Source organism: Numida meleagris, chromosome 9 (assembly GCF_002078875.1).
Source record: "Numida meleagris isolate 19003 breed g44 Domestic line chromosome 9, NumMel1.0, whole genome shotgun sequence".
NCBI classification, from domain to species: Eukaryota; Metazoa; Chordata; class Aves; order Galliformes; family Numididae; genus Numida; species Numida meleagris.
In genome coordinates, this window is record NC_034417.1 from 8,281,277 (window position 1) to 8,303,565 (window position 22,289).

The window sequence follows — 22,289 nt, forward strand, 5'->3', positions numbered from 1 at the left end:
ATAACATCCAAGAAGAATTACTGCTCTTGCAGTGAAGCCCAGTGCTCTTCCCAAAGTGGTATGAAGCCATCAGTTCTGTTCTCAGCCAGAATGGATCACAGCTACTCACAGACTAAACTATAAAAAAAGAAAGGAGAAGATACCAGGGACAAAATAATTTTTTTTTAAATGTCCTCATGCAATAATAGCATAATAATACCTGCCAAATAACTCCAAAGTGCTGCTGCTGTCAATTCTGCACCCACCTCTGGGCAGGTTGGCTCAGGTTTGAAGAATAATTGTTTGCAAAATGATTATTCCACACATGTGGAAGTGTGGACCAAGGTTAGGTAAAGAGTATGCTTCAGGGCCTGTCATAGGAAACCAGTGGCTTAAGAATACTTACTTGCACTGTTAAATCTTGAAAAAATTGTTTTCCAGATCAAGTGGACACTAAGAGCCAAGAGACAAAAATATACTGAGATATTTTGAATCATAGATTCTGTCAAGAGCAACTTAATCTTTACACAGCTGTATAGATGTGCCATGAGTTTCTGTACCAGTGTGTGTAAAAGGGTTGGTTTTTGTCTTGCAGGGAATGCAAATTACTTTCATTATACAAAGCAAGGTGGAAGCCCTGTGATTGATGGCATTGATGATGCTAAGGAAATGGTAAACACCAGACAAGCCTGCACTTTGCTAGGTAATTTGTAAAACATAATCATATCCCAAATGTGATATGCTAGCAAGTGTTTTCCATGTTGCCTGGGTATATTTTCTTGGTATTCGATTGTGTTTAAAAAAATTCAGGGATTGAGATAGTTCTATTGCCTTTAGGTGATATTTAAATTGCAGTGGAATCACATATCTAGTATGGAAGAACATATATGAACATACATGAATGCTGGATTCCCAACATACAGTGTTGGAGGTCTCTGAGAAAGCATTTTGAAGCAGCAAATTAAGAAAATAGTTCATTTTTCTGGGTCTTTGCATCTGGAAATAAAATGGTTTTGATAGAAATGGAGCCAAGGAGCATGTTCAAATACCAGTTTCTCTGAAAAAATCCCACGCATACTAGTGGCAATTTTTCTCCTCTTGATAAAGTTTTTCAGCTGTGACTCATAATTTCCTTACTTCTCTCTCCACTCAAAACATTTTATTCATCATTTTTTCAGGGATTAGTGATTCCTACCAGATGGGAATTTTTCGAATCCTTGCTGGCATCCTTCACTTGGGCAATGTGGAGTTTGCATCTCGGGATTCTGACAGCTGCGCCATTCCTGTAAGTAGTAGATGAGCCCAGAAGCATGCTTTCTCTTCTGGCAGTTCTGTCTTTTGCTTGTTTGCAGGAATCTCTCCCCCCAACCCCCCCCCCCCCAAAAAAAAAGAAAAAAAAAAAAAGTAATAACATAAAAATGCAAACTGTGTTGTTTCTAATTTGTTTATGTTCTTTTTGGAGATGGATCCAATTCTTCTTAGTTTACAACCTTTAGACAGTATTCTTTGTATTATAACTGCAGCTGCCTTAATTTCTTTTCAGAACAGTAATTGGTCTGTCCTAGAAAAGTCTTCTAGACAGACTAGCTTTGAAGTCCTGGGCAGATATCTAGATCTCTGTATTCCTACATGAATGCATTCCCTGCCCACAGTAAATGGTTTGCAGGATGGGCTGCTTTATGTTAAATGCCAAACTAGCCAAATAATTGCAAAGCAAATGGTTTGCAAAGTCCTCTGGGATGTCTAGATGGGAGCCAAGGATATACAGATGTGATTCATGTGATGCATTTAAGATTATCGTGTTTTTTTCAGTCCTTTATTAACTTTGTGGAGGTCCACAGTGAGAAGTATGAAGTCTGATATGAAAAAAAACTTCTTTGTTCAGTGAGGACCAACGCTTCTTACTGAAGTCATTATTCTAGAGATGGGAAGCAAAAAAGATCCGGCTTTTCTGTTCTTTTCCTTGTCACTCTTTTTTTCCTTGGATTCACAAGTGAGCAGTTTCTCCTTCCGCCTTTCCTTGAATGCCTACTGCTGTACTACACAGCCTTCATCATTCTCTCTTCAAACAGTAGCAGCAGTTGCGGGCTTTATTCTCACTTTGCTAGCAGTCAGTTTCTCAAGCATCTGCAGTAGCAGTTCCTGGAGCTGAGACAACAGGTCCTGCACAGGACCACAGCTAATTAGTGTGCCTGCTCTGACACCATCTAAAGAATCTAATAGGTAGTTGCTGTGAAACCACAACAATAGTCTAGCTCTTTGATGTGTCTTAAAAAGGTTTGGCTACAAAGGAAGCATCATTTAATGATCACAGGTGGGAAGCAGATGAGGCCCAGAACATGATGAGGTAGCCTGAGTTGTAATGGATATCTCCGATGCAGTAATTCCATTGAATGAATAGTACAAAGCTGAAAGTTCCTGTGCAATCCTATGCTGACGTGGTAAACATGTAGGAGGCAGAGATGAGTATCTCCTCCCTGTCTTCAGCTACCTGAGCTGTGCTGTTCTGTGACAATAGCCATGTTGTGTAGAACTCTGTCACCATGCAGATGGGTCTGTCTAGATGTGGTGATGCAAGGTTCATATCAGGGATGGTGTGGTGAGCAGGACTAAGGAAGTCATCCTGCCCCTGTACTCAGCACTGGTGAGGCCCCACCTTGAGTACTGTGTTCAGTTTTGGGCTTTTCAGTACAGAAAGGACATTGAGGTGCTGGAGCAGGTCCAAAGAAGGGCAACAAGGCTTGTGAAGGGCTTGGACAATATGCCCTATGAGGAACAACTGAAGGAACTGGGACTGTTTAGTCTGGGGAAGAGGAGGCTGAGGGGAGACCTCATTGCTCTCTTCAAATACCTGAAAGGTGATTGCAGTGAAAGTGGGGCTGGTCTCTTCTCACTGGTGACAGGTGACAGGACAGGGGGAAATGGGCTCAAGTTGCACCAGGGGAGGTTTAGGTTGGATATCAGGAAAAACTTCTTCACAGAGAGTGTTGTTAAGCACTGTAACAGGCTCCCCAGGGAGGTGGTTGAGTCACCATCCCTGAATGTGTTTAAAAACCGTTTGGATGTGGTGCTTGGGGACACAATTTAGTGGTGGGTTGTTAGAGCAGTATGGTTAGGTTGCAGTTGGACTTGATGATCTTGAAGGTCCTTTCCAACGTGAGCAATTCTATGATTCTATGAAGGTTGTGCTTTAGGGAGCTCAGTGAATGTCTCCACATCATGCTGTGTGAATTAATCAGTTAGTTTAGTGTCAGCTTGAGTAACCCTAATGTGGAACTCTTTTGTGCAGTTTTTGTTATTTTTGTTGTTATTACTTTATTATTGTCTTCTGAGCCAGTTAAAGCGGTGTGGCTAAGCTGAAAGAAGGTATGCTCGGTTAACTAGATTTTAGAGGTGTAACAGCACTGCCTTGGGAACTGTATGCCCTAAGGACTGCAGAAAGCCCTGGAGAAGGCAGAGGGACATAGAAAAAGGAAGATAAAGCTGATGTACTCGAAGTTATTGAGCATGTAGTAACAGTTCCCTATAATCTGTCCTTGTCAAGATGCTGCTTTTTCAGCGTGCTCTTGAGCCATCGAGTGTGAAGTGAATGTGATGAGGAAGTAGTGTTAGGGGAATTCCTTCAGAGGAAAGACCTGTCTGTCCTTGATTTCTAGCTTCTGGTTTGCTTGTTAGTAACAAAGTACAGTGACTTAACTCACTGAGCGGTAAACCCACTGCATTGATTTTTATGCAGAAATGTTATATACCCATTTCAGTGTGCAAGCCTTGCTAGATGATTTGACACCATAAACCAAAGGTCAATTTATTTATTTATTTATTTTTACAATTTTAAGTCTAATTTGAGAGTTAGGTAACATCCTTTCTGTTCTCTATCTCTTAACATTTGTCTCCAGACTTCAGCAGGGAAATACTGTTTTAAATTCTGAGACCTGAATGCTGAATCACTTGACACTTCTTCCTATTCATTCTTAGCTTGGGCTGTGGTCCCTTGTTACCTGTCACTCCCTGCCATAGTTGTATATAATTAGAGGAGAGCACTATGCAGAAGCTGTAGTCCATTCTGTCCTCAGCACATAGGTGATGTTCTGTTCTCTGCACTTTACTCAAAACTGAGACAGTTAGAGGTATTCAACATGCAAAGTCCATCCCTGAGAAGCGAGGTGATTCATTTTTGTGGGGGTTGCTGGTTGCCTGTGTGGGACTTCTTTATGAACACAGATACAGGGAAATGCCTTTGGGGAAGCTGTTTCAGAAATGTACTTCAGTGATGTGAATGTGATATGTGGGTGGGGAACTTGTGCTCTGGAGAAAGACAGGCTAAGGAAGCTGCACTTGCTGCTTGTTCTTAGATCACTGCAGGCAGGCAGTTCTTCTGATTATGTGATTGCATGTATGTTACTGGTAATACTATTTCAAGACCTAACGATTTTGTTTTTATTAGCCCAAACATGATCCCCTCACCATCTTCTGTGACCTCATGGGTGTGGAGTACGAAGAGATGGCTCACTGGCTTTGCCATAGGAAGCTTGCAACTGCCACTGAAACCTACATCAAGCCAATTTCTAAACTCCATGCCATCAATGCCAGAGATGCACTTGCCAAACACATCTATGCTAATCTCTTTAACTGGATTGTAGATCATGTGAACAAAGCCCTTCATTCTACTGTAAAACAACATTCTTTCATTGGAGTGTTGGACATTTATGGGTGAGTCTTTTTGCTAGAGGTGCATGACCTCTTACATGATTACCTAGCACAAATTGTTTTGGTCTTTGTTTTGTTATAGCGTGTGGATTAAACTAACAAACAAACAAACAAAAAAAAACAACCAAAAAGACAAAGCACAAAAAAACCCTAAACCAAATCCTTAGCTGCTGCTTTTCCTGGGTGAAGGAAGTAGGTGTTTAGTCTTGACAGGCCATCCAAGGTCTTTGTCTTGACTTTTAAATTTGACATTTACAGTGGGATTTCAAATTTTTGCTATTGGTTGTTCCATTTTGTATTGTTTTGAAGAAGGTCATATGCCAGTTGTCACCTCATGGTTCCTCCAGTGTAACATTTTCAGAGTTGACAAAGGTAACTAGCAAGTTCTCTAGGACCATTGATCCCTTCCTTGTGTTCCTCGTCCCTGCCAAAAGAGGGAGCATCTCTGAATTGCCCTTGCTCTGTGACTTGCTGTTTCCCTATCTGCTTTCTTACATGGTTGTGGTTTTTATGCCTGGAATAATGCAATGAATGTGATTGGTGGGAGGGGATTTAAAGTCATGGAATCATTTAATCTGTCTTTTCACTGAACAAATAATGTTCAATATCTACATATTTTAGATTTGAGACATTTGAAATCAACAGCTTTGAACAGTTCTGCATCAACTATGCCAATGAAAAACTGCAGCAGCAGTTCAATATGGTAAGTAGGAAATTACTGGCATTTCCTCTTCCCTTTCCCCTCACCAAAGTCCATTCTGCTAATTGGGTCCCCAGTGGTTAGGATGAATTCCTTCAGTCTATTAACCAGCTGTCCTGGCCATGGGCTTTGGGGGCTGGGGAAAGATTGACTATCTCCTGAAAATAGATTTTATGACTAACTGCTGCTCTGGGACTATTTGAAATTCTGATCACAGTAACAATTGTAAGACAGAAGCAGTGCCTGGCAATTAAGACCCCGAGATTGCCTGTCAATGAGACCACTGTATGGATGAAGTTTGAGTTAGTTGTGTCTTTATAATCTGCAACAAGAGTCTCTGCACTGACAGCAGAGAGCAGAACTTCACTGCTGGAAGTCTGCCTTGCTCGCTTTCTCTGCTATTGCAAATGGCATTATTTTTTGAGGGTTTACATCCATATCCTTAAGATGATCGCTGACGTGTGGCAAGAAGCGCCTCTTCTCCCTCCTTCAGAGAGATCATGATTCTCTCGTCAGCCTTGGTGACATTTTTAATTATATATCTTACCTGCATAATGATGAGGCAAGTTATTTATGCCAGGCCTGTTGCTAGGCTGTGCTGCAGTGCTGGAATAGCTTTGAACTATATTTACAAGAGCACTTCAGTGGTGGTGCGTATTTGCAGAACTGGATCACCCTCAACAATTGTTTATCCCAGCGGCAGGGACACAGATTGGGAGTAAGCAGCGCGTTAGAACTGAGGCTAGCTTTCCAGCTCCAGAATGGCATTTCTGTATTTATAGTGCTGCAGATGGTTTCAGCTCCATAAGCTAGATGTCATAACTGCTAAGCACAGGATATTTCAGAGTTTTCTCAGCTCTACAGAAAAAATTCATTCTGTGCAAATGATAAAGGTTCGCTTATTATTGGGATGGGATCACTGCTCCCGTGTTCTCCTTCCCACATGTTTCGCAGAGGATGGAGTGATGAGGTGTTTGTATTGATTCCTTTCTAAGCTGCCGAACTCTGGCCTTGTGGACACAGACTTGTAGGACCGCAGCCTCTGCTACATGCAGTGCAGCACGCAGATGTACTGGTTGCTGAAAAGCCCCTGGGACGGTGCTGGCAGTCAGCAACCCTTCACGCACTGCCTGAGATGCTGAAGCAGCACGTAGGCTGGCCCCTTACCCCGTCCTCTCCCTCATCCAGCAGCTTGTCTCTCGCTGGAGGCAGGAGGACGCAGAATGATGGAAATGGCAGCTTCTGTGCTGCTGTTTGAGAAAGCACAGCATCAGGGAATTGGGGTAATTAAAGATGTTGTTACTTTGACAATTGTCACAACTTGGATAAACATGAAACAATGGCGTCTTCTCTATCTACAGCACGGCTTTATTTTATGATGCTGCGATCCTCCCCTGGGATCTAGCCACCTGATTTAGCAGCTTGGTACTTTTGTGCTGGCCAGGTTTTTGATTAGTCCTTACACTTCTGGGAGCATGGAGGAGGTGGTGCTGTAGGTTAGTACAACATATAGGTTGTAAGGGCCCTAGGATGGCACATTGACCAACCCCTGCTGAGAGCAGCCGGCCGGGAGTCCACAAAATTGCTAATTTTTCACAGTAAAGAAACAGGTTTATGTGTAGATGGCTTAGATATGATGCACTAATAAAATGTTATCATTTACTTTCCTGTCAGGAATTAACTTGCATGTAATGCAGCTGTTAAGTGGATGAGCGTGGAAGGGCTCCCGCGGGCGCTGTTAAAGAGCACTGTTTTGGAAAGGATCGTGTTAAGCTAATGAAATAAAAAGGATAAACTGCTTTGTCAGGGCAGCCTGTGCTGTCGTACTGATGTGTGCTGGAAAACTGTAGAGTGTTTATGGCCTTCTGAGCTGAATTAATGGGGCTATTAGGGCTGATTCCAAAACCATAGGTGTTACTGGCTGTCCCCTATATAGTGCCTGTAGTGCTGCTCTTTGGTGTTGATTGGGATATGTTTTGAATTCATTTTTGCCTGTTACAGCAGTTAGTATACATTAAAATTTAAATAGGTGGTAAAATTTAGTTTAAAACAAGTGGAATCAGCAGTATTTTTAATTCTTAAAAAGCATACTTGTGCTATTAAGACCACAGTTTCCTTGTTTAATATTTTATCATGTATTTTTTTTCCTGAAGTTTATTTCCTGTGCACATTTTTTTTTAAGCTGTGCAGGGGCTTTTTTGCAATAATATATTTTTTAAAATATACATCATCATTTTTATTGATCTTGGTACCAGATGCATTTTCCATGAAGTTTGTTGTGCTAATACTCTTAGTCATTCTTGCAGGTTTTTACTGAAGAGTATATTTAGTGTAATACGTCATCTCCGAAAGAGCTTATCAGTCATTTGAGAGAAAATGGAACTCTGCAGTTTTACAAGAAAACACGAAAGATTTATTGTGTAATTTTACTTGAAATAGAGCAATATTCATAAATTCGAAATCATAAGTGCGTGTCACATCCCAATTTAAAAGTTGTGGTTCCTGTACTTGAAGCTTTTTCTGGGTTTTGTGGTTTTTGTTTTTTTTTTAGAAAAAAGAGCTTACAGTAACTGTGGAACAACATAGGAAAAAGATAAGAAAAATAGACCTTATTTGCAGAGAGTATGGATGAATGCTTTAATTCAGTCTGTTGTTTTTAGGCCAGAAAAAAAGGTTAATTTGTCTTTCATACAGTTACTTGTTAAAAGATTTATTCAGTTTAACTTGTGCACCACTTGACAGCATGGATTAATGTGCCAAGATGAATTCAAGTGGGAGTTTGATGTATTTATTCTGCATTTTGTCTCATGGAAAACTGTTTTCTTTTTGCCCTGTAGCATGTGTTTAAGCTGGAACAAGAAGAATACATGAAAGAACAAATACCATGGACCTTGATTGATTTCTATGACAATCAGCCTTGCATCAACCTCATAGAGGCCAAAATGGGAATTCTGGATCTGTTAGATGAGGAATGCAAGGTGTGTTTTCAACGGCTTTTATAGGGAAAGAGTTCATCATCCATCCTGCTACCTGGGGCCTCACAGAGAAAAATAGTCTGCATGTAGCCGTTATTTTGGTGCTCTGCTGTTGAAATAATTTAAAGAACGTAGAAACAGAATTGGCAATTAGAGAAGGAGAAAAAATGATTTTTAGTCATGCTTTTTGTTTCTTTTTGAACCTTCATGATTCTATGATTCTCTGATAATTCGGTAGGAACTCAGCCTGGGTTTCTGTGTATCCCTCATGATGGTAGATAAGTTCTGACCCACTGCTCAGTCAGGTACCATAACTCTGGGATCCTCACTGGCACGTGTGTGTGACACTGAAAGTGCTGTGAGCATCGTACATGTCACATAGCAGTGATAAGGGCTGTGCTGAATCCACAGTGTCTGAAAAGCAAGTGCATGGCTACCTGCTTAGGGCAGTGCTGGAAATCCGAGGAGCAGGAGTTTGAAAGCAAACTGAAAAATATTGTCCCCACCTCCTTAGTTTCCTTTGCTACTGAAAAAGTTTTCAGGGCATTTTAAATGGCTTTGTGTTCTCTTATGTAGATGCCAAAAGGCTCGGATGACACTTGGGCCCAAAAACTGTACAATACTCATTTGAATAAATGCTCCCTCTTTGAAAAACCACGCTTATCAAATAAGGCTTTTATCATCAAGCACTTTGCTGACAAGGTAAGGAGTTTTCTGCTGGTAACTCTTTCCAAAGCTGCAGGGTGTGTGTGGGGGGGGAGGCTGGGACAAGCGCTGCCCCAAGGAGCAGGGCAGTGGTGTTCTCAGCTGGTGCCCAGGAAGTGTATGGGACAGCTGCGGGGCTGCCCCACCACCTGGAGAAACCTGTCTGCAGCTTAGATGCAAAACTGAGGCTGTGGATTAACATGTTTCCATATCTTGTGCCAGTGCACAAAGTTATCGGCTCTGTGTGCTTGTTACAGCACCGTTCAATCTGCTGGAGGTTTCAGCTGTCTGCTTTCCCTCTCAGTTCAGTCAGGGTGAGCTTCAGCTGGCGTGGTTTCAACATCAGGTTTTGGCTAATGCTGTTTGATTTGATGAGATGGGGTAGGGAGTGCCCAGGAAGCATTCCCACTGGCCACGAGGCAGAATAACAAGCTGAGGGGCTGACCGGTGGACAGCAGCCTAATTTTCTGCTTGGCTTCTTGCAAAACATGTGCCCGCCTGTATACCAGCTCAGAAGAAAGTTGAGCTGGCAGCTGTGCAGAGCCAGGAAGACAAACAAGAGCTCCTGACTCCTATCACATGCTGTGACCACTAATCCTTTGTTCAAAATGTGTATTTGCAGTGCACAACATAAATTCCAATTACATTACAGAACTAGGCAAAATAGAAAATCATGTATCTCAGAGTAGTTTTAGCTAAAGAGCAACAACAAATGAATGCTGGGTTTGCTGCAAACAGGCGAGAAGCTGACAACACACCCTGCTGCTCACTGCTGGAGTGGTGTGTGCTCTTCCCACCTTTTGCCTCTCCTGGTCAGTGAGCAGCTATTTCTAGCAAACTCAGCAGAGTGCACGCGCTGTCCAGCTCTGACAGTGCACAACCCTGCTGAGTTGAAAGAAAAAGAATAAAATCCAGTTTAAGATAATTGTCCTGTTAAATAAAGAGGCTGGTTCAGAATTTTGTCGGCTTTGTCAAAAAACTGTGGCCACAAGCTTGGGCAAGCTCTGGAAATCTTATCATAGATCTGGATATGCTGACTCGAGGGGCATATTCTTTATTTGCCTCCTCTTGAGTTCTCAGAGGTTCTTCAAATTACACACAGAGGAGAGATCCTATTCTCGTTGCTTCTAGTGTTACCTTAATGAAAGCCCCGAGAGCTGTGTAACTATATAAAATTGTGAATTCTGTTTTATTTGCTTCATGAGAGAACTAGAAGGATTTAATTCATGTTTCTTATACTGTTCAGTAGTCTAAAGTTTGATGTTTGAAAATTGGATGTTCCTATGCCTGCTCTGAGAATCACGGTCTGAGGAAAGCTAAAAGGAGCTCCAGGCAGGTATTGGCTGAGCTCTGAGCCCCAGTGCATTGTCTGTGCAAAGGAGCATGTGCTTTCCTCTGTGCTTATGTGAGGGCATAGACATCTTGAAAAAATAAAACTGTAGCTGGCATGTTAGGGAGCTGTGTGCCTTGTCGTCATCTTTTCTGGGAGAGAGCAGAGATCCTGCTGCCCTCTTGTGGCATTGTCTCCCACAGTAAGAACGTAAGTGGTACCCGAAATAACATGCAGAGTGGGCTTCGATTTACGGGCAGACCTTGGACAGGCCTCTGCCTTGTCTTCCCCCTAGGAATATATTGGATCTTGTTTTACAGCCTGGGGGATAGTGTCATTGTGTAAGCATAGCTAAGTGGCAGTACTGGAAGATGTCTGCTGATGGGCATCAGTCTGTCTGCTCCGAAAGGACGAAATTGGTTTAAGGGCTCACTCTTGTGTTTTGTAGCCTGCACTTCTGCTGAGATGAGATCAGAGCAAGACATGAAAGCAGAGTTGGCATCCTTATGCTAACTGTCTTTGAATTCTAAGGCGTAAACTTGTGACAGTAGCTTTTCGTTTTGGTTCAGCCTGGAATTAGGACTGTGGAATATTAGGTTTTTATGTGAAGCTCCAATCATTCTTTGATCAAGAATCTATAGGCCTGTGATAGAGGATTGCAGTGTGCTGTGACAGTCCCTTGTCAAAACAGGCAGACTTGCTAATTCTCAAAAAAATAGTCTTTCTGAGTACAAATGAGGCATTTTCATAATAACTTGCAGGCAGATTTACTTACTGCCTGTAGCTAATGAGATGAGATGTTTTGTTCTCAGTTGCGCCTGGGTTTTTCACAGTTCTGCAGCCTGATGACTTCAGTGAAGGAGATGCTTAATACAAACTTTGATTTTCACCCTTACAGTAACTATTCAGTCATGCTGTCTTACCACAGGCACCTCTCTGCAGAGCTGTATCAGGTCTACTGCAATAGCAGTATTCATCTCTGCATGTTTCAATGTTTTGCACTTACTGGAAAGCACTGTCTTTGAGCAAAATCTATATTTAACAAAGATGCTGTTGGGAGCTGATATTTTCAACACCCAGAAGAATTATATTTTAATGTGAATGTTATAGCTGGTGGATTCTGTGCTACTTATTCTTATTACATGCTTTTAACACTTTTTTTTTTTTAAATGATTCTTTTCAGGTGGAATATCAATGTGAAGGCTTTCTGGAAAAGAATAAGGACACGGTTTATGAAGAACAAATTAAGGTCCTAAAATCGAGTAAGGTTAGTATAAGGATTATTTTTATTTGTTCTGTAGTTGTAATGCCTTGAGTATAGCGTCATATGAAACTTTACATAAAATTGGGAAATTTTTCTCCCTTGACTGAAGATGAACATAGTTTATATCATATTTACTTGTTTATCCATATGAATTTAGAAAGTCCTGTAGCCTAGTTTTTTTCCAGCTAAGATCTGTCTGTATTTAGCCTCTGATTTCAGTAGATCAAAGTGTAACCTTTTTTTTTTTTTTTTCCTCTAATATACTGTAGTGCCCTAAGAAGGCTTAGCAGTTAAGGCTTTTTCAATCTGAAAACAGAAACTGCTTGCTTATGGCCTGACAATTGAGCAGAATAGCACTGCAGGAGAGACAAGTTCTGTTCCAGAAGGAAAATGAGAGAGGAAGGAAATCTACAAACACTGAGGACATGAACCAGAACTTACTGAGTCTCGCCTTCTCGATGTTTATGATAGATAGATAACATCTGAATAGAAATACACTGCATGAAGGAATATTATAGAACAGGCCTTCAGTGGCATCATCTGCTTTTTTAATGTCAAAAATGCTGGTTGTGCTCTTCTGAAAGGTAAAGGCAATTAACTTAACATTGTGGTGTGATGACCCTTGGGAATTTGCTAGCTCTAATGGAAGCTTGGTATCAAGGACAGACTGTTTAAAATTAAGCTATTCTATCAAGAATTCCAACATTTTCTTCTTCTGTTTGTATTCTGAGCAGATTTATGAAGTTAAATGATTAAAATATGTAGTATAATGAAAAAACTACAGCAAACTTTCCACTGAGAGAGACACTGAAATGTCTCAAGGCAGTTGCTTTGCCATGGGGAGCACTGCAGCAGCTCGGGGGCTGCCAGCTCACTGTGCTCCAGTCTCAATGCTAAGAAACAAGGCTTTTTTTTTTTTTTTTTTCCCAGTGGTAAATTTTACCAAAGCAAGTATTTTCCATAGAAAAGTTTGAATTTGAGAATGTCTCATTTTTATTTTTCAGCAGACCCTATTTATTAGTAACTTTAATAGGATTACATTGCTGATTTTTGTTCTTTCTTTGTTGTTGCTCTTCTCTGGGTTTGCTGTGCACATTCAACAGAAGGTAATTCTAAACTGAATGCATCATCTGTCATCCTGCCCATGCACGCTGTCACTGCCAGGGGGTTGAACATACAGCTCAAATGCTTCTTTGCTCTCTGAAGTGCATGACAAACTCTTCTCTTGGCAGGCAGTGTAGTGCTGAATTTTATATTTTGGCCTTCTCTTTAAATCCACCCACAGCACCTGCTTGAATCAGTTCAGTTTCCGTGCATGTATCATGAAAGTACATGCATGTCCTCGGCTTCTGTGCTTGCTACTGGCATGTTGTTAAGATCTTCTGTTGTAGTTCTATATTGAAAGAAATTGTCAGTAAGATTATATCAGCAGAACGTCAAGTAGTTGGAAAAAATTACAGGGAAAAATGCTTGCTTGTTTTCTACCATGTGAATTATCTGCCCTTTGATCAGTGTTTTCCTTTTCTTTGAACACTCCTAGTGTTCTGCAAAACAAAGAAAACTGATAAGATAGGAAAAAAACCAACCCAAACCAAAACATAAGTGCCCCCACAGTGTGGATCTTGTCAGCAGCGCTCTCCTGTTGACCTCTGCTGCCCTATGTTGCACCTTTCTTCTGTATGTAGTAACTGAAAATTGTGACTTCGAAATGTACTTACCCATTTTACAAGGCTTTCCCAGGGGTGGGAAGAAGGAGGAAATGTGACTTACGTACTTGATAGCTTAGAGCTCATCCATCCACCACTCAGACATGGGGGACCCCTTCCTCACCTGTGCCCCTGTTGGATTAAAGCATCAGTACTTTCAGACAAAGCATATTGCATTCAAATAAGTTTCTATATGGATTTAAAGGCCTAAGCTTTGTAGTTTAGGTGCCTACAAACATAGCTTCACACTGACTACAGGCAGCTGAATGAGCTAGTGGTGGCCCAACCATACTGAACTCTGTCCAGTCAGTTGAAGGAGACTAAATCACCCTCTGGAGATGTCATTCATCCACAGCTAAATCTAAGGTGCTAATCTAAAGTAACAGTGCTCCCAGCCTCTCAGACTTATGTGAGATAAAGCTGAGTTGCAATGCTCCTCTTTAAGTTCAGGGATTTAGGATATCTTCATAGCATTCATGGTCATTATATTAAGCTAGAGTTCTGTGCTAGATGCTGCTGAGGACCGTTTGATGCCTTCTGCTAGCCCATCTGGCACAACCACAGAGCACAAATACCATTTTGTTGCACAGTATGTTTCGTTGGGTATCATGCAAGCTCACCTAAAGGCAAAACCAATTTTTTTTATTGCTTAGGTTGTACTTAGCCCAAGCACTTTATAGCACTGAAAATCGAATGCTCCTATCTCTTGTGAGAAAATGCACAGATGCTAGATAAAAGATTATTCATTGACAGGTAGAGAACTTCAGATTTTCTTATTTTTATAATGCTTCTGAAGTGATACCATTTTTGGTAGAAAGACCAGGCGCTGTTATTTTTAGTTACAAGTTACTTCAAAGCAGCTATTATCTATGGGTGTATTTTGTAGTCATTAGAGAAAGGGAACCAAAAGATCTGAATGATGCTTGGAAAGATTTTTCAGGTTTTTCTTCCACTCCCACTGGTCTGATAGCAGCTCTTCAGTCACGTGAATTTGACTCAGTTTTTTAGCTGATGATTCCTCTTTTAAGTTTGTTATATCAATTTAGAGTGATAGAGGAGGAATAATCTTTGTTGCTTGTTGGGTTGTTCAGTGTCATAGATACTGCTCAACCACACAAAGGAATTTTATGCACCACTGGAATATGAAAGGACCTTGTTGCTCCCCTCCTTCATCAAGGCAGCCATATATAATTACAATTGGTACTTAAGAAACTGCTGTCAGTATCTAACATTTTCACATGGAATCCATTGCTGTCTCTATGAAAAGAAAATTCAAATCAGAATTTAATCTTCAGAAGGAGACTCACTGATCAAACCCATACATTTCTAGTATTAAACAGTGACCCACTCACTGTACTACTGGCTTGAATGCTATTTTACATTTATCCCTGTTATCCTATGTGGCATTGAAGAAAAATTACAGAAACTGAGCTTGGTTTGTAACCACCTTAAGCACATACATGCAGCATCACTTGCTGCATTCTTACCCACTGTAATTTTTCTGCTGTTATACAGTTTAAGCTGCTACCAGAGCTATTCCAGGATGAGGAGAAGGTCATCAGTCCCACGTCAGCCACCCCTTCAGGCCGTGTGCCATTGTCTCGAACTCCTGTGAAGCCAGCCAAGGCCAGGCCAGGACAAACTAGCAAGGAGCATAAGAAAACTGTGGGACATCAGGTGAGTTTGAGGATGCAGCTGTATTAAATAATCTTGCTCTTTATCTTCCCCTGTCTGATAGGTCTTTGGGTATGCTGGTGGTGCCTGGGGTCCTTACTGATTTTGGGACCACTGCAGTTGCTGATGACATACAGCTAAGGCAAATATACCATAATTAGTAATATACTTTGGGCCAGAATTTCAAGGAGCTCAATTCTTATTGTAGTGCCAAATCAGTAACTAATGTTTTTTTGAAGTAGGTTTAATATGTTGGATGCTGAGAAGCTTTGAAAATCTTGTACTGGGTCTTTTTGGTCATCTTCCACATTCTCTGACTCAATTCAAAAGTATGAGTTCAGTCCTCAGAAAACTGTCAGGGGCTAAACATAAAATATCCATCTGTATGTGCCAGAATTGTATTAAAGGTATGTAGATCAGTATGGCTGAATTATTTGTTAATTTCCAGTCTACAGATTTAACAGATGTTTTCTCAGGATGGTTTTGTCCTCATCTGGTGCTTTATGTGTGATGGATTCTCCCTTGGAATATTCATAGGAGCAAAGGAGAACTTTTTTTACTGGTTTGGTACTCAGTTTTGATCTACTTGCCAGCTTGTACCACTGTGCTGTTGAGCAGCTCCGTTTTGCTTTGCCTGGGACTTCTAGAATATCTTTCAAAGTTCTCATCAGTAGGCATGACTCTGGAATCACTGGGGCTGAAGAAAGTGATAATTGCTCTTTTACTACTCTGTTGATTTTAAATTTGATTTAAAATTAAATGGCTATTTAGTAATGCCATGAAGGTCGCTCGTGAAGAGATGGGTAGGACAAGTCTTAGGGTAGAAGACATAGGCAGAAGCTGAAAATAACTCAGTTTATCACATGTTTTTGTAAATTATCACATGCCTGTAGGGAGTTTTACTCCCATAATGTCTAGCATTTAGAGCTGTGGCTGTAATGTAGTTCACCCCCAAATGATATCTGGATCTAATATCTGTTGCCATAACAAAAACAAGTTGGTGTTGTGTTTTCTACCAAAGGCACTATTACGAAGAAGCAAATATTGCTCAGTCTGCTTCCTGAGATTTTTTCAATCATGACAATTGAGATTATTCCTTGATGCTTTTCCCTTCTTTTTCAATAAGTTTCGAAACTCTCTTCATCTGCTGATGGAAACCCTGAACGCTACAACTCCACACTACGTGCGCTGTATTAAGCCCAACGACTTCAAGTTTCCATTCACGTAAGCTGGTTCATGTATGGTTCATATAGGCCTGTGAACGGGAGGGAATTCCCCAAGGACTCAGGATAGAGGTTCTGCTAAACATTGCTCAATGAAGAGTGAAGTGCTGTGTCTCATACCTGTTGTTATGTGCTTATTGTGCATGTGTATGTGTGCTTACAGCAGGGTATGTTTTGGATTGAGTAGAGGGAGAAGTACTTTCTGAGCTTTTTTTCTTGGATGGTGATTTGTGACAAATATCTGCAATCTCATTTTAGCTGTTTTGGATTTGACTGACAACATATCTTACATTTACTGGAATTTGCTTTTGCTAATTCTGTTGTTTTCTTATTTCCAGTTATTCCTAATCATTTTTTTCATATACGAATTTGCTCAGAGTTTTTCTCAAATGCCTGTTTAACATCTGGGCACACAAAGACCTCCATGACCACGTGTGTCAGGCAGGCGGGTGAGAAGTGGGACAAGGCTTCTTTAGATGAGCATCTTGAGGCAGCTCAGGCAATTCTGAATTGTGTTGTCAGGCTGTTCTCTGTTATTGCTGAGTTGTGGAAACACTACCTGTACTTGCTATCCATTTGTCACATCCCACAGATCCAAAGGTACAGAGTAACACAAGACTAACTCCGTGCCCACGGGTTCTTTTTATTCCTACATAGATTTGACGAAAAGCGAGCAGTACAGCAGCTGAGAGCCTGTGGTGTCCTGGAGACCATCCGAATCAGTGCAGCTGGTTTCCCCTCCAGGTGTGTTTGCTACTTTTTAGATTGCTTTCAGCTACGGTTATTCTTTGTAAGTGAATTGTTTGTTGTTTGGACTGACACCATCTCTGTTTTATGGAACAGGTGGACGTACCAAGAGTTCTTCAGCCGTTACCGTGTTCTGATGAAGCAGAAAGATGTCCTTAGTGACCGAAAGCAGACGTGTAAAAATGTCCTGGAGAAGCTGATTCTGGTACTAGATGTAGTCCTTAGAGCATTTGGAATCTGAAGGAATAAAGATAGGTCTCCTTGCTCAGCGCTGTCAGCCTTTGTCATACCTCAGCAGCCCCTTGCTTTACCTCCTACCTCCTTTTGCAGCCCTGCATTTCCAGGCTATGCCATTAATACCACAGAGTTGCACCTGAACTGATGTGGTTTCTTGGGATTTCTTAAGAACCAATGAGCAGTGGAGGAAGTCCACAAAGAGACAGTTCTAAGTATTGCCCAGGTAGAAGGTGGTTAACTGAGACTTACTCAGAAAAGAAAGAAATAAGGTTCACTGAAGATACAAAAGCAAGAAATTTACCTTGTTGAAGTGCAATGCCAACGTTAAGATGTTGATGGAAATAAGAAAAATAAGTACTCTGAGGACAAGTTGGAACTTAGCTTTCCAAATTCTGTGTCGTTGGCTGGACTTGATTAAAATCTTTTGCCATTCATTTCAACTTTACATCAATAAATCAACAAAATATTTTTTCTATCGTACCTTTGTGTAGTCTCAGGGTTTCCCTCCAAGGAGCGCTGCAGCCATACAGAGATAAAATATTATTCTCTTTCTGCTTTAGTTTTGAAATTTCAGATGTATTTCAGCAGCATAGATATATTTTGTTCTGGCTCAGTCCTGGTGGCAGTAAACAATGAGTACATGTTTGAAACCTGAGCTGCTTCCTTTGTACTCTGTAATGTGGTTGAAAGTGGGCAGTTGGGAGGGGGTCATCCACTGTTTAAGCAAGAAATTACAAATGGGCATTGCCTGTATCACTTTCATCCTCTGGGACCTTTCTTCATCTCTTATAGCCTTCCATGTCATTCACAAACTTTGTGGCATTCTTCTCTAAGCAAAGACCTTGTTTTATTTCTTTAGGCCCTGCTTGTGACCTTACTGTATTAATTTGTTAACAGAGTCATACAGAGAAAATACTCTCCTTCACTAGCTAATTCAAGTCTAGATTTACTTTAAGTATTACACAGGTAAATTTGCCTCTTTACTAACGGTACTTCCATTTAGCCTTCATGCTTTTTTTTTTTTAATCTGCTAACATTGAATGCTATAACTGATCATCTTTTTACCTCTGAAAATAGGACAAGGATAAGTACCAGTTTGGTAAGACAAAAATATTTTTCCGGGCTGGTCAAGTAGCCTATCTTGAAAAAATAAGGGCAGATAAGTTGAGAGCTGCCTGCATCCGCATCCAAAAGACAATCCGAGGCTGGCTGATGAGAAAGAAGTACATGCGTATGAGGAAGGCTGCCATCACCATTCAGAGATATGTCAGAGGGTACCAAGCACGATGGTAAGCAATACTCTGGGGAAAATCCACACTAGCCTCAATTCAGATACCTTTAAGTAGGACATTTAAATGTGATATATTTGCTCTCTCCTTTCTGTGCTGCTGAGAGGAAATGATTTTACAGGGGAATTAAGGAAATTGAATATAATGAGTGTGTCTCTCCTGCCTGTTTTTGACCTTCGTAAGAGGACAGTATCACCCTGGCCAGATGATGCTTAGGACAGTATGTTGTTAGTGGGAGCAGAATGAAAGTAATACCAGGAGATATGTCTGCAAGTGAGGTAAAACAGGACTTCTGGTTAAATTGTCATTGCCCAGTTTCCATATCCACTCCTAACTGGGTCTGTGCTGGCAGAGAAGCTATTTGTCATCCAGAGTGCAGCTGTGAAGGGAGACAGGTCAGCCAGAGTCATTTGTTTGGATTTACTCCTGAGGGATGGCCCTGCATGAGCCAAAGAGTAGGAGTGAAGGTGTCATCATTAAAGACAAGATGGTTATGAAGACTTTAAGTATTTGCCTTTGAAGAGAGGCTTATGTCACGATGCTTTGCAGTTGTCATCCTGAGAGGACCAAGAATGAGCAAACATTTTCTCCAGGTTGAGTTTAGGAAAGGAAATCTGGAAGCAGAAATAGGTTTAAAGCTGGAGAAAAGGTGATGAGAAATGAAGCTGAATTTATTTTGCCAGCTCTATAGCACAGTTTCTAGAAGAAGTGAAAACATCCCCTGGAAAACCTTGCAAGGTTTCTGCTCGTGGTTCTGTTGTACTGCCATATGGTAAAATAGCAAGTCAATATGCAGTACTGCTGACAACACTAGGAAGAAACTGGAGGAAAGTATGTAGCTCTTAAGAAAGTGAGTGAAGTTGCAGGATGTAAATAATAGTATTCAAATGTTGGAAAATAATTGCAGGTATTATTGTAATCTTTCTTGTATAGCTATGCCAAGTTCCTACGGAGAACACGGGCTGCCATCATTATTCAGAAGTTCCAGCGTATGTACGTGGTCCGCAAAAGATACCAGTGCATGCGAGACACTACTATTGCTCTTCAGGCACTCTTAAGAGGTTACCTGGTCAGGAACAAGTACCAAATGGTAAGAAATAACGTTTTACTCCTTTACTCTGATTTTATTTCCACATACCTTCAGAATGAAGCTGCTCTCTGGTGTCCCCTTGGGAATCTGCGTGCTGTTATGCACAATGCACAAACAAACGGATTGAGAGGCAGCACCTGGAAATTAGAAAGTTCTGATACTGTAATCAATGAACTACTCATTTCAGAGGTATTCACATTGTCATCTAATGTGAATGCACGTAGACTTTTCATGCAGTCAGTGAAGCATCTAACAGGGATTTACAGACTTGAGAAAATGTTTTCGTTTGCTATATGGAATGTAGAGGCACTTAAAATAAATACTGAAAACGGATTTGTGTGGATATGCCTTCATGAGTCCAAATCAGCATTGCTGACATCAGTATGTGTATATGATGTGATAGTATTCCTATTCCATCCCTAATTTCAGTGAATCCCTGAAACTGTGTAAGGCTTGAGAGAATATGCGAAGGACATGAATGTTAGCAAGGAGACAGCCTCAAAAAAGGGAGATTAAGACTGTATTTAATAAATTTATTAATAAATTAATAAATTATAATTTATTATTAATAAATTTAATAACTGCAGGTTATTGCTTTTTTGCTTTGATGTTGGCTTTGTTTCGAAGATGATAATTTGCTATAATCCTGCCCTGGTGATACTGATAACATTTTCCTGACTGCCCTTGATGAAAATTAAAAATTGTTTTAAGGAAATTACAATTTCCTTTTCAGTGGTTATAGGGCTGGAAACAGAATTATGATTCAGATGATTAGATTACAAAATGCCAGCTTGCATGGCACTTTTCTGTGAGAATTGTTTTAAGTAGGTTCAAACATCATCCTGTATTTCACTGGAAAGTTACCTGAAAAAGTTCTGTTTTTTTCCTAAGCAGATATATACCGAAAGCATGTAACCAAAAGTTAACAAGTGCTTATGTCCACACATTCCTCTTATATTTGAATTTTCTGTAAATTTTTCATTTGCATTAAAGTTGCCTACACGGTCACATGTTCACGTGTCTTAAGTTATAGCATCCTTACCAGGAAGCTTGAAAACAAGCAATCCCTGGTCAGAATTTCTAAGTTCTGTTTGCTTTGCTTGGCTCAGCAATTTTGTGAAGGTCTCTATTTGCTTTTTTTAATTAGAATTCTTGGTATTTTCAGTATTAGAAACCATATTTTATGTTGTATTATATATGTTTATAACCATGATCTGACAGATGCGACTGCTGACAGATGTGCCAGTACGACACAGGTCACAGCACAATGTGGGCTAAAGGCCATCCTTAGGAAGATGGTTTGTCTGCTGGAGATGGTTCTATACACCTGAAGTTAGTCATGTGAGCGGTATATACCACATCTGTCCTGAACACGATGTTATATAGATCCGTTTTATTTCCTGGTAATAGAAATGCATTAATGGACAGGGTGGTGGGGGCTTGCTGGTTGGACTGGGTGATCTTTTCCACCCTTAATGGTTCTATGAGTCTGTTGTGGATTTCTGGAGGGATCACCATGTGAGGTGGTTGGACTTGCCTGTCAGGGAGTTTCCTCCTTGAGCAGTGAATTGTTCACCAGAGTAAAACACAGAGTTCACAACACAGATGGAAGGTGCGTTAACTGCATCGGAGTTGTGGCGTGTAGGCATCGCCCTCATAAAGGTGGTATTTTACAAAAGCTGAGATACAGGGATGTCCAGAGACAGAAGCACAAGGTCTGCATGCCGTGCATGCAGGGGTAAACACAGCTGTGCTGAAGTTCATAATGATTGCAGGTGGGTGAAACTGAAAGGTTGTCCTGTGACTGCACCTTTGGCTGAGCTGTGACTGTACGTAATATATGGTGCCCATGTTGGTAGTTAGGATTGTGAAAGGTATCTGTTGTTGTTTTTATAACAGAGGACATGGGTTGGCAGTCACATGATCAACAGAAGGAATTTAAAATGGTTGAATCATCTATTTCACACGTCCCGGGGAAAGCTTCTGCCTGAGACTTTGAGATGTGCTTGTTTGTTTAAGAAGGAATTTAGTTCCTCCAGAACTTTTATATCAGGTTATCAGGTTATATTTTCCAGGAGAAAATACCTGATAAATTAAGTAACTTTTCTGGTACTCCCCCGTTGGAGTGTACTGTTTCATCACTGGATTGCATGGGTGCGAGAATTCACTGGCAGATGAGGATCGTCCCTGCACAATGGAGGTATTCTATGGACTTACTGCTTTCAAGCTCAAGGTGACAATGCTGTTGAAAGATAGTTGTATCTTAGTTGTTAGGGCTTCTGTGGGTAACCTGGAAGACTATTTCAGGAAGCACGTATGGAGGAGGCAGGAGTGCTAACTGTGTTACTTGCAGTCAGAAGGACTTTGGCTTTTGACCTTGCTGTACTTTCAAGAGATCTATTTCCTTACCAAGCTTTGCTTTGTAATCAAGTGCCGGTGTTTGAAGTCAGCATTCTTTTTTAAAGAAAAAAATGAGAAGGCAGAAAGTTACTATTTCTTAGAATGCTGCCACTTTGCAAAAGTGAAAAGGAAAGAAAAGAAAAGGAAAGAAAAAAGAAAAGGAAAGAAAAAAGAAAGGAAAAGAAAAGAAAAGAAAAGAAAAGAAAAGAAAAGAAAAGAAAAGAAAAGAAAAGAAAAGAAAAGAAAAGAAAAGAAAAGAAAAG

General features: G+C 40.7%; 1 protein-coding gene across 1 annotated transcript in view; it reads left to right on the forward strand.

Moving 5' to 3' along the window:
• The window catches only part of MYO5A (myosin VA), a 95,569-nt gene that overhangs the window by 44,420 nt on the left and 28,860 nt on the right, over positions 1-22,289 (forward strand). Inside the window, exons 8-21 of the mRNA XM_021407510.1 lie at positions 575-682; positions 1,158-1,264; positions 4,424-4,689; positions 5,308-5,389; positions 8,224-8,364; positions 8,938-9,063; positions 11,580-11,663; positions 12,764-12,766; positions 14,882-15,043; positions 16,167-16,264; positions 16,921-17,007; positions 17,107-17,215; positions 18,325-18,536; positions 19,470-19,626. Of these exons, the coding sequence (XP_021263185.1) occupies positions 575-682; positions 1,158-1,264; positions 4,424-4,689; positions 5,308-5,389; positions 8,224-8,364; positions 8,938-9,063; positions 11,580-11,663; positions 12,764-12,766; positions 14,882-15,043; positions 16,167-16,264; positions 16,921-17,007; positions 17,107-17,215; positions 18,325-18,536; positions 19,470-19,626 (1,742 nt within the window). The remainder of the gene's footprint in view (positions 1-574; positions 683-1,157; positions 1,265-4,423; positions 4,690-5,307; positions 5,390-8,223; positions 8,365-8,937; positions 9,064-11,579; positions 11,664-12,763; positions 12,767-14,881; positions 15,044-16,166; positions 16,265-16,920; positions 17,008-17,106; positions 17,216-18,324; positions 18,537-19,469; positions 19,627-22,289) is intronic.